Source organism: Somniosus microcephalus, chromosome 2, assembly GCF_052327205.1.
Source record: "Somniosus microcephalus isolate GS21.2 chromosome 2, FLI_Smic_1.0, whole genome shotgun sequence".
Taxonomy (NCBI): Eukaryota; Metazoa; Chordata; class Chondrichthyes; order Squaliformes; family Somniosidae; genus Somniosus; species Somniosus microcephalus.
In genome coordinates, this window is record NC_140988.1 from 249,066,543 (window position 1) to 249,078,544 (window position 12,002).

The following is a 12,002-nucleotide window of genomic DNA, read 5'->3' on the forward strand; positions in this document are numbered from 1 at the left end:
GTTCTCCTGTACAATCTAACTCAAATAACCTATTGACTGAATAGATTTAATTCCCTTCAACATTTTAAAAGCCTCAATAATAACGGCTGAGTCTACGCTTCTCCAACAAAGTAGTTGTTATCCCAATTTGCTGCTTCCAGTCAAGCTGTTTATTCATAATCGCCTTATTGATCTAGTAATGTCCTGTGCTGTGGTTCAGTTTTATTTCGGGCAGTTTCTGAATTTAATTTTGGGGTATATACTCAGTTTTACTTCTGGTGACTATAAAAGGTGGTATTGATTGAGGGTGTTTTTTTTCTCAATGTGAATTTCTGCAATAGAGAGAAGTTCTATGAAGCTAAACTTCAGCAACAGCAGCAAGAATTGAAGCAGTTACAAGAAGAAAGAAAACGGTTGATGGAAATTCAAGAGAAGATTAAGCATCTGCAGAGATCATGCCCTGACCTACAGGTGGCTATGTTTGATTTCTTTAAAAAAAAAGATTTGGAATAGCCACAAATCTCTATGTATATATATCAGATATAAAGCATTTCAGAATGATGCTAGTGTTTTTCTCAGAAAATGTTACTTAAGTTCTTTTTATTTCCTGCTGCACTTTTGAAGTACAAAACATTTATCTTAATGTGAAACGATTTTTTTTATTTATATTAAATTGTGGTTAATTGCCAACAGTTAGTAAATTTTAATGTTTTAGAGAATTTAATGCTTTCTTAAAAGCTTACGTATAAATATATATTTGCCATTTATAACTGGTAGTTAACAGTCATGAAGAGGTGTGCTGCAGGTCTTGCTTGGTGCTACATATAATCACATGGGTTTTGTTTACAAGCAGTTGTCAACATCGAGTGCAGGAAACCTGACGAAAATAAAAGCCCCCATTGTTACATCTACCCCTGCGGTCAGCGGTCAGGGTGCAACAGCAAAGGCTTTACCTGACCCGGTTGCGGCTCCACCTCCTGATAGTGAGGTAATGAATAGCGGTTAACATATTCTTGTATTTAGCTATGCAATTAATAGTATATTTGCATCATATTTGTTTGAAAAGGAATAGTTCAACAATAACTTGCACTTCAGATATTTTATTACTTAATAGGAACAATGAAGACCTTTTACAGAAAGTTCAGGGCAGCAGAATAGGGAAAGGGAGATAAATTAGGGGAGGTGGTCAAAAACAGGGAGGCTTTGAAGAGTTTTTGAAGTTGGGAGAGAGAGGTGTCATCAGGCGAAAGTATTTAGGAAGAGAATTCCAGTGGTGATTGAAAGTGTGCCTTCAATGGCAGAATGGGGGTGGGGGGGCATACAATACACCAATGTTGGACGACAGGAGTGTGTACTGGGCTATAGGTTGAAGAAGATTACAGATCTAGGCAAAGGAATGAAGCCATGGAGAGTGGAAAACAAGTATTAAGATTTTGAGGTGTTTGCACTAAGGCAGGGACCCAGTGGAGCTGGCAAGGACGGGAAATTGTCATGTGAGACATAGTGCTGGATAGTATATGAGCTGCAGAGATCTGGACAAGTTTTTTTTAAATTCGCTTATGGGATCTGGGCATTGCTGGTAAGGCCAGCATTTATTGCCCATCCCTAGTTGTCCTTAAGAAGGTGGTGGTGAGCTGCCTTCTTGAACCGCTGCAGTCTGTGTGGTGAAGGTACTCCCACAGTGCTGTTAGGTAGGGAGTTCCAGGATTTTGACCCAGCGATGATGAAGGATCGGCGATATACTTCTAAGTCAAGCTGGTTCGTGACTTGGAGGGCAACTTGGAAGTGGTGGTGTTCCCATGCACCTGCTGCCCTTGTCCTTCTAGGTGGGAGGTGCTGCCGAAGACGCCTTGGCGAGTTGCTGCAGTGCTTCTTGTAGATGGTGCACACTGCAGCCATGGTACGCCGGTGGTGGAGGGAGTGAATGTTTAAGGTGGTAGCTGGGGTGCCAATCAAACGGGCTGCTTTGTCTTGGATGGTGTCAAGCTTCTTGAGTGTTGTTGGAGCTGCACTCATCCAGACAAGTGGAGAGTATTCCATCACACTCCTGACTTGTGCCTTGTAGATAGTGGAAAGGCTTTGGGGAGTCAGGAGGTGAGACACTCGCTGCAGAATACCTAGCCTCTGACCTGCTTTTGTTGCCACAGTATTTATGTGGCTAGTCCAGTTAAGTTTCTGGTCAATGGTGACCCCCCCAGGATGTTGATGGTGGGGGATTTGGCGATGGTAATGCCGTTGAATGTCATGGGGAGGTGGTTAGACTCTCGCTTGTTGGAGATAGTCATTGCCTGGCACATCTCTGGCGCAAATGTTACCTGCCACTTATCAGCCTAAGCCCAACAAGGAAGGAGGCATTGCTGGATCTGGTTCTGGAGAATGAGGTGGTGTCAGTAAGGGAACATTTAGGGAACAGTGATCATAGTATCATGAGATTTAGATTAGCTATGGAAAAAGACAGGCGAACATCCCCATTTCTGTACGGTAAAATTAAAGAGGCCAATAAAAAGAGCGTTGTGGAAATCAAGTGTGGAGATAATGGCCTTGGCAAGGATTTTGGTGGTGGTGAAGTAGGAGTGTAAATGGATGATTTTTTTGTGATGGTGGAGGTAGTTGTGTTGCTGATGGACTAGATGTGGGCTTAGAACACCACTGGAGGTTGGACAGGAAGGCTGGGTTGCACATCGTATAAGGTGTGCAGTTTCTGGCAAGAGCTGAAATTTATGGATTTATGTCTTGCCAATTGTTGAACTGGAGACAGCTGGTTCACACAACTGGATATCGTACAGCACAGCAGCATTTGTGGAGTTGAAGGTGGTGAAGGGAGGTTAGAAATTAGGTAATAGGTAGTAACCCCGGAGTGGTCAGGGTTGACTTTTTAAGGAGGGAGTGGCGGCAGTTTTGAAAAGGGAGCTGAATAGTACTTGAGGAAATTATGGGGTTGTTGATATCGGTAGTTATTAGGCTGTGGAAAGATAATTGAGTAGTTAGGCGCAAATAGCCACATGGGAATATGATGTGGCGATAACAGAGACCTGGCTCATAAAAGGACAGGATTGGGTACTAAATATTCCTGGATATAAGATGTTCAGGAAAGATAGGGAAGGAAAGAAAGGAGATGGGGTGGCAGTATTGATTAAGGAAAATATTACAGTGCTGGAGAGAGTGAGGATGTCCTGGAGGGGCCATGGACTGAATCTGTTTGGTTAGAGTTAAGAAACAATAGAGGTGCCATTACACTACTAGGTGTATTCTATATGCCACCAACTGGTGGGAAGGATACAGAGGAGCAAATTTGCAGGGAAATTAGAGGTGCAAGAACTATAGAGTAGTGATGGGGGACTTTAGCTATCCTAATATAGACTGGGATAGTAATAGTCTAAAGGGCAGAGAGGGGGAAGAATTTCTAAAGTGTGTTCAGGAGAACTTTCTTGATAAGTACGTTTCCAGCCCAACAAGGAAGGAGGCATTGCTGGATCTGGTTCTGGAGAATGAGGTGGTGTCAGTAAGGGAACATTTAGGGAACAGTGATCATAGTATCATGAGATTTAGATTAGCTATGGAAAAAGACAGGGAGCAATCTCGAGTAAAAATACTTAATTGGAGGAAAGCCAATTTCAGTGGGTTGAGAATGGATCTGGCCCAGTTAAATTGAAAGCAAAGATTGGCAGGCAAAACTAATCGGAACAATGATCTGATAGCAAAATACTGCGGATGCTGGAAATCCAAAACAACAACAGAAAACGCTGGAAAAACTCAGCAGGCCAGGCAACATCCGGGGAGAGAGAAACAGAGTTAACGTTTCAGGTCAAAGACCCTTCGTCAGAACTGAGAAAAAAGCAGGAAATGAAACAGATTAAAAAGCAAGTTTGGGGGCTGGGAAATGGGGGAGGGGATGAAAGAACTGAAGGGAAGGTCTGTGGGGGACGAAGAGACATTAAGAAATATTCAAGGCGAGACGAGATGGTAATAGGACAGGTAAAGAGACAAAGGATGGCTCTAGATGAAGTGTGAAATGCGCTGGCAGAATGAAAGACAGCTGCCATGTGGGAGAGGAAAAAAAAGGAAAAGGCACAAACCAAAAGTGTGGATAAAAAATATGATAGGGGCCGAGGTTATGATCTGAAATTGTTGAACTCGATATTGAGTCCAGAAGGCTGTAAAGTGCCTAATTGGAAGATGAGGTGCTGTTCTTCGAGTTTACGTTGAGCTTCCGTGGAACAGTGTAAGAGGCCGAGGACGGTGAGGTCTGAATGGGAATGGAGCAGTGAATTGAAATGACAGGTGACCGGAAGCTCGGGGTCACCCTTACGGACTGAACGGAGGTGTTTCTCTCCACGGATTTGCCTGAGTTTTTCCAGCATTTTCTGTTGTTAATCGGAACAATGGGCTGCCTTTAAAAAGAGATTGTTCGGGTACAGTTAAGGTACATTCCCACAAGGGGGAAATGTAGGGCAACCAAAGTCAGAGCTCTCTGGATGGCGAAAGAGATAAGAGAGTAAGATGAAGCAGAAAAAGGAGGCATATGACAGATGTCAGGTTGAGAATATAAGTGCGAACCAGGCTGAATATAGACAATTCAGAGGGGAAGTGTAAAAGGAAATGAGGGGCACAGAGTATGAGAATAGATTGGCAGCTAACATAAAAGGGAACCCAAAAGTCTTCTGTAGGCACTGGATGGGCTAAAAATTGATAGAGGAGGTACTAGAAAGGCTGGCTGTACTTAAAGTAGATAAGTCATCAGCAGCAGACACTGAGGAAAGTAGATAAGTCATCAGGAGCAGACACTGAGGGAAGTAAAGGTGGAAATTGCAGAGGTACTGGCCATAATCTTCCAATTGTCCTTGGATACTAGGGTGATGCCAGCGGACTGGAGAATTGCAAATGTTACACCCTTGTTCAAAAAAGGGTGCAAGGATAAATCCAGCAAATACAGGCCAGTCAGTTTAACCACGGTAGTGGGGAAGCTTTTATAGAAACAATAATCCGGGACAAAATTAACAGTCACTTGGACAAGTGTGGATTAATTAAGGAAAGCCAGCACAGATTTGTTAAAGGCAAATCGTGTTTGACGAGCTTGATTTGAGTTTTTTGATGAGGTAATAGAGAGGGTTGATGAGGGCAATGCGGTTAATGTGGTGTACATGGACTTCCTAAAGCTGTTTGATAAAGTGCCACATAATAGGCTTGCCAGCAAAGTTGAAGCCCATGGAATAAAAGGGACAGTGGCAGCATGGATATGAAATTGGCTATGTGACAGAAATAGTAGTGGTGAACAGTTGTTTTTCAGACTGGAGGATGGTACACAGTGATGTTTCCCAGAGACCATTAGTAGGACCACTGCTTTTCTTGATATATATTAATGACTTAGACTTGGATGTACAGGGCACAATTTCAAAATTTGCAGATGACACAAAACTTGGAAGTATAGTGAACAGTGAGAAGGATAGTGATAGGCTTCAAGAGGACATAGACAGGCTGGTGGAATGGGTGGACACGTGGCAGATCAAATTTAATGCAAAAAAGTGCAATGTGATACATTTTTGTAGGAAGAACGAGGAGAGGTAATATAAACTAAAGGGTACAATTCTAAAGGGGGTGCATGAACAGAGAGACCTGGGTGTATATGTGCAGAAATCATTTGAAGGTGGCAAGGCAGGTTGAGAAAGCGGTTAAAAAAGCATACGGGATCCTGGGCTTCATAAATAGAGGCACAAGGCTGGATTTTGTGAATGGAAGCAAGTTGGAGGCGGGACTGCTTGTTGTGTCAATGTCCCGCCTCCATCCTCGCCTAACCGATCAGAGGGATTTTCCCCTGATTGAGCTTGTTAATCCCGCCCTACGGGCTCAGCAGGCCAATTAGTGAGAAGTCAGTGACAGATCACATCAACGTCAGACGTGCTATCTGTTAAGACTTCTTGAAAGAAGAAATAAGTGTTTGCCAGCTCTGTGAAGCTGTCAAACACTGACATTCTCTTTAGTTTGATGAGACTTTGTGGTGAGGACTCATCAAACCTTTCAACTTTGTAAATTTCACATGTCTGTAGGATCGGAGGATCCAACAGCCATTATGTGAAATTGACGAGGAGAATGTCGACTCTCCCCATCCAGCGCGGCTAAAGGCTGTAGAATGAAAACGAGGTAAGTGCATACTTTTTAAAACTTATCACTCCCCTTGCATACTTACCACTCCACACTTGCACCCATCACTCACCTCTACACCTTACTTCCAGGTGCCTCCGACCACTGCAGACGACCTCCACGTCGCCTCCAACCCGGCGGGGTTGTCCGAGGTCAGGAAACCTTCACCTGTGAAGGTAAAATGGCATTGATCCTTTTTTCTGCTTGTTAACTACCTGTTAACAGGCAATTAAAAGAATGAAATGCCTTTCCCGCCTCCAGGAGACAGGACCCGAAGCTGCACATCCTCCCGCCTCCTGGCAAAAGGGCACGGAGGCGGGATGGGAGCAGGTTTGCCACCCGCCCCCATTTTCTCCGATTTTACCGGCTGTCCCGCCTCCATGCCCACCTCCTCGGGGCTTGGAAAATCCAGCCCATAAGTACAAAAGCCAGGAAGTTATGATAAACCTTTAACACATTGGTCTGACCTCAACTAGAATACTTTCTCCAATTCTGGGCACTGCACTTTAGGAAGGATGTGAAGGCCTTGGAGAGGGTGCAGAAAAGATTTACAAGAATGGTTCCAGAGATGAGGGTCTTCAGTTACGTGGATAGACTAGAGAAGCTGGGGTTGTCCTCAGAGCAGAGAAGGTTGAGAGGAGATTAGATAGAGGTGTTCAAAATCATGAGGGGTCCAGACAGAGTAGAGAAAAACTATTCCCATTGGTGGAAAGGTCAAGAACCAGAGGACACAGATTTAAGGTGATTGTCAGAAGAACCAAAGGCGACATGAGGGCTTGACGGGCCGAACGACCTCCTGCGCTGTAATCATTCTATGATTCTAGGAGCTGGATGGGAAGGAGGTCACTGGAAGAGGTGGTGTGTCTCAGGAGACTAATCTGATGAGGGCTTTGGGGGATTTGGTGTGGTCTTTGGGTGGGGGTTGGGAGATAGCAGAGTTAAGGGAGGTTTGGGGGCTGGAAGAGGAAGTTGCACAGAAAGCCTAAGTGTTGGATACAAAGAAATTCATGAGCAACTCTCACTTGATGTCAGGTGAGGATTGAAGGGGAGGTCATAGGCGTTTAGTACCAAATACCCCATCAACTGATTATGAAATTTCTGTAAAATTGGATGACCATCATTCTTAAAATAAGGATATGACTTAACTGGTATTAATCTGCATTATACTGAGTGATTACTGCCCTGTATTTTTTTTACAAATGATATCCAGCTGTGGTCTGAAATGCGGAGACACCAAATTCTGCGAGAAGAGTTGCGCCAGAGAAGAAAACAACTTGAAGCATTAATGGCTGAACATCAGCGGCAAAATACACTGACTGATAGCAACTCCATCATTGCTGCATCTGTCAGAAGTGAAGGGACAGATACACAGGGCACACAGCAGCTCAGCAGAACTGAAAGGTTAGATCACAATATATAAGTAACCTTGCTGGATTAAGGTTTGAATTACCTGCACTTGACCCTGAATAGGCTGGTTGATTCGAACTTAACTGTTGTCAATTCTAAACAATTGCTCAGATGTTCTCTACTGAGTGAGCTACAATGCTGTTATGCACAAAACAACTTTTTGATAACAGGCCTTCAAAAGTGTTGCACAGTTTGCTAATCATACAATTAAATTAAACATGGCCTTTTTTTGGAATAATTTAATGGAATAGTTTGATTTAAGTATGATTTAAGCTAATTTAAGGCTAATTGTATTGAGTGTTACATTTTATCTATAGTAAATTTTTGCCATATTTTTTAAAAATTACAGTTTTTGGTCATTAAGGTGTGAGCTATGCTAAATAGACTTTTCCATTTTTGGCATGTATTGTCCACACCAGGCACTCCATGTTAAGTAAAGCTTGGCCAGGATACAGAATTGGGTTCTCTCTTGTATGCTAACAGTTTAGTCTATCCCTGCTAATTCAAAGAAAGAACTTGCATCCTTGGGACATCCCAAAGCATTTCACAGCCAGTTAATTACTTTTTTAGTCACTGTTGTGTAGGCAAATGCAGCAGCCAGTTTCACTCAGCAAGATCCCACAAACAACAGTCAGATAAATGACTAGCTAATCTATTTCTGGTGTTGGTTGAAGGATAAATGTTGATCAGAACACCATAATAATTTCCCTGAACACTGCTACTTCAACAGGCAGACATCACATCCAAAAGAAGTGTCAGCCTAGATTATGTGCTCAAGTTCTGCAGTGAACCCATGACCTTCCTTGGAGGTGAGAGTGTCACCATTGAGTCAAAAGACATTTTTGCACTAAAAACAATGAATTGGCAACAATTTGAACTAAGCAATGTAAATTTCAATTATCAGAAAATTTGTTTCGAGACAAATAGGGCTGGATTTTCATTCAGAAGCCGGGTTGGAGGCGGGACTACAACTTTCGGCCAACCCACGCGATTTTAACTTGATTGACCTTGTTGAGCCCGCCCAGCGGGCTCAGCAGGCCAATTAGGGGCCAGGTGATGGCAGCAGGTGATGTCACAGACTGAAATTTCATCTGTCAAGATGTTTTGACAGATGAAATATCAGTGTTTCACAGCTGTTTGAAGCTGTCAAACACTGACAGTCTTACTTCTAACACGAGTCCTTCTCCACAGACTCAGTTAGAAATCTCTCCTGCACAGAAAGCTGCAGGCTGTCACTTTTGACAGTTTGCAGCCATTCTGCTTTCTGTGACGGCGAGATGAGGGACTCCCCGAACCTAAAGGAAGGAAGGCTGAAAAGGCAATTTACACTTCTTTAATCACTTTAGACACACCAAACACACTTACCTTTGCACTCATGCACACATCACTCACCTGAAAACCGACATGTCGACCCCTCCAAGTCCTTCAACCCGACGGCCCGACTCTTCCAACTTGGCGTGGTTTGAAGCTGTCGGGAATCCCACAGTTCAAGCTTAAAAACAGGGATTAGGCTCAAAACTGCCTGTTAACTAACAGGCAGTTAATTAGCACTAATCCCTTCCCGCCTCGGGGAAGCGGGTCCCAGTGCGGGGCGGGTACCCGCCTCCTTTGAAAATGGCATGGAGGTGGGATAGGGTCGGGACCCCCGATTTCGGGAATTTAACCCCCCGTACGGCTCCAATCCCAACTCCACGGCACACTGAAAATCGAGCCCATAGAATTCAATTCCAACTTTAAAGCATTCCCCACAATGAGGCTCAACCCATGATCTCCTGAAATGAATTCATCTCTTCGTTGAATAGTTGACTTTTCTGTGCTGTGAACCTCTGTCCAAAATGGAGGATAGCTAATGTAAGCCCACTATTTAAAAAGGGTGGTAGAGAGATAACGGGGAATTATAGACCGGTAAGCCTGACATTGGTAGTGGGGAAAATGCTAGAGTCCATTTATAAAAGATGTAATAGCAGAGCACTTGGAAAACAGTGACAGGATCGGACAAAGTCAGCATGGATTTACAAAAGGTAAATCATGCTTGACTAATCTACTGGAATTTTTTGAGGATGTAACTAGTAGAATAGATAAGGGAGAACCAGTGGATGTGGTTTATTTGGACTTTCAGAAGGTTTTCGATAAGGTCCCGCATAGGAGATTAGCGTGTAAAGTTAAAGCACATGGGATTGGGGGTAAGATACTGTCTTGGATAGAGAACTGGTTGGCAGACAGGAAGCAAAGAGTTGGAATAAACGGGTCTTTTTCCGAGTGGCAGGCAGTGACTAGTGGGGTTCCGCAGGGGTCGGTGCTAGGACCCCAGCTATTCACAATATATATTAATGATCTAGACGAGGGATGTAATATCTCCAAGTTTGCAGACAACACAAAGCTGGGTGGGCGTGTGTGCTGTGAGGAGGATGCAGAGAAACTCCAGTACGATTTGGACAGGTTGGGTGATATGGCAGATGCAGTATAATGTGGATAAATGCGAGGTTATCCACTTTGGTGGCAAAAACAGGAAGACAGATTATTATCTGAACGGCAATAGATTGGGAAAAGGGGAAGTGCAATGAGACCTAGGTGTCCTTGTGCACCAGTTGCTGAAGGTAAGCATGCAGGTGCAGCAGGCGGTTAAGAAGGCAAATGGTATGTTGGCCTTCATAGCGACAGGATTTGAGTACAGGAGCAAGGATGTCTTGCAGTTGTACAGGGCCTTGGTGAGACCACACCCTTGAGTATTGTGTGCAGTTTTGGTCGCCTTATCTGAGGAAGGATGTTCTTGCCATGGAGGTAGTGCAGCGAAGATTCACCAGACTGATACCTGGGATGGCAGGAATGACGTATGAGGAGAGATTGGGTCAATTAGGCTTATGTTCGCTAGAGTTTAGAAGAATGAGAGGTGATCTCATTGAAACTTATAAAATTTTAGCAGGACTAGACAGACTAGATGCAGGAAAGATGTTCCCGATGGCGGGGGAGTCCAGAACCAGGGGTCACAGGATAAGGGTAAGCCATTTAGGACTGAGATCAGGAGGAATTTCTTCACCCAGAGAGTGGTGAACCTGTGGAATTCTCTGCCACACAGGGCAATTGAGGCCAATTCATTAAATATATTCAAGAAGGAGTTGGATATGTTTCATGAGGCTAAAGGGATCAAGGTATATGGGGAGAAAGCAGGGACAGGGTACTGAATTTGGATGATCAGCCATGATCTCATTAAATGGCGGAGTGGGCTCGAGGGGCCGAATGGCCTACTCCTGCTCCTATCTTCTATGTTTCCACCAGAAACTGGGTTAAGGCCAAAAAATCCAATTTTATTTGGTACTCTTATAACTGGAAAGGGAAAGAGAGATTTTCATCATAATTTAGGGATGGATTCAACTAGATCCCAGTGCTGAAAAGCTAAGATGTTTATCCATTGTTAGTTTTTCCTATGACTCAGAAAACCACAAAGTTTCAGGAAATTTTAGCATTTATGCTTTTAACAGAATAGGTCGGGGTAAATTGCGTTGCGAAAAGTGTAGGGAGATAAACTTTCTCTTCGACCAATGTTTAATTTTTTGGCTGCAAGACCCTTATTTTATAAATGTTGGAGAGTAGCCAATGGAGTTGCAATAGTAATGATTTAAATTCATGATACAATTCTTGAGGCCATTAATATTTCACAGGACTATGGCTACTTGGGGTGGTTCTACCCAAGGTGCATTAGATGATGATGATGATGATGAAGATGAAGAGGATGAGAATAATGATGGTGCTGGTGCTGCTGCTGTTGATGATGATGATGATGACTACCAATCTGATGCGATTGCCCAACCAGAAGAAGAAGTTGAGACAAGCTCTCATGAAACATATACAGTGTATCCCAATCAAAGCAGAAGCCAAGGAACACACAATGCAAGAGAGAGCAAGAACAGGTTGGTACTGTTCAAAGAATATGTGTATTTGTAGTGTATGTGCCTTTAAGAGCCCCATGTGTGCTGTAATGCCGGTAATGGCCACTCGGGTTATATAGCCTGTATATTGTGATATATCCGTTAGTTCCCCTCCAGACTTTGCTTAGTAAACACCTATGAAACCAACTCCTGTATTCAGTGTCTCTATCAACACACAGACACAACAGTGGCGACGAAGTGGAAACGGACTTACCTGCAATTCGGCAGCACCTCAAGGACATCGATTCCTCTGGCGTCCAGAAGAATCAAGAAAGTGAAAAAAGCTGTGGTTTCACCAGCTGGCTAAGCTGGTGGCAGGTACTGCGCTAATCTTTCCTGGGCGTCAGGCTGGGGCTCCAGCGGCTGGTTTTACAGCTGGGCCAAGCAGCGAAAGCGGAGGCAAGCAGTAACAGACGGGGAGGGAGCATTCGGGAGACGGCCGGCGCTGCAAACAGGTCAGCGTTCAGACCTAGAGAGAAAGTCCGGCGGGAACGAGTCTCCAACTGTAAATAAATAAATAAAAAAATAACGGAAACCGCGGGAAACAGCGTT

The 12,002-nt window shown here is 43.8% G+C and overlaps 1 protein-coding gene across 10 annotated transcripts in view; it reads left to right on the plus strand.

Moving 5' to 3' along the window:
* pcm1 (pericentriolar material 1) overlaps nucleotides 1-12,002 on the plus strand; it is a 239,363-nt gene that overhangs the window by 95,918 nt on the left and 131,443 nt on the right. For 6 of the 10 annotated variants that reach the window (XM_085970813.1, XM_085970779.1, XM_085970788.1 and 3 more), the window contains 4 exons: nucleotides 321-450; nucleotides 830-967; nucleotides 7,328-7,518; nucleotides 11,184-11,432. In XM_085970813.1, coding sequence (XP_085826939.1) covers nucleotides 321-450; nucleotides 830-967; nucleotides 7,328-7,518; nucleotides 11,184-11,432 — 708 coding nt within the window. The remainder of the gene's footprint in view (nucleotides 1-320; nucleotides 451-829; nucleotides 968-7,327; nucleotides 7,519-11,183; nucleotides 11,433-12,002) is intronic. The other 4 variants (XM_085970782.1, XM_085970823.1, XM_085970800.1 and 1 more) reach the window with 1 other exon arrangement.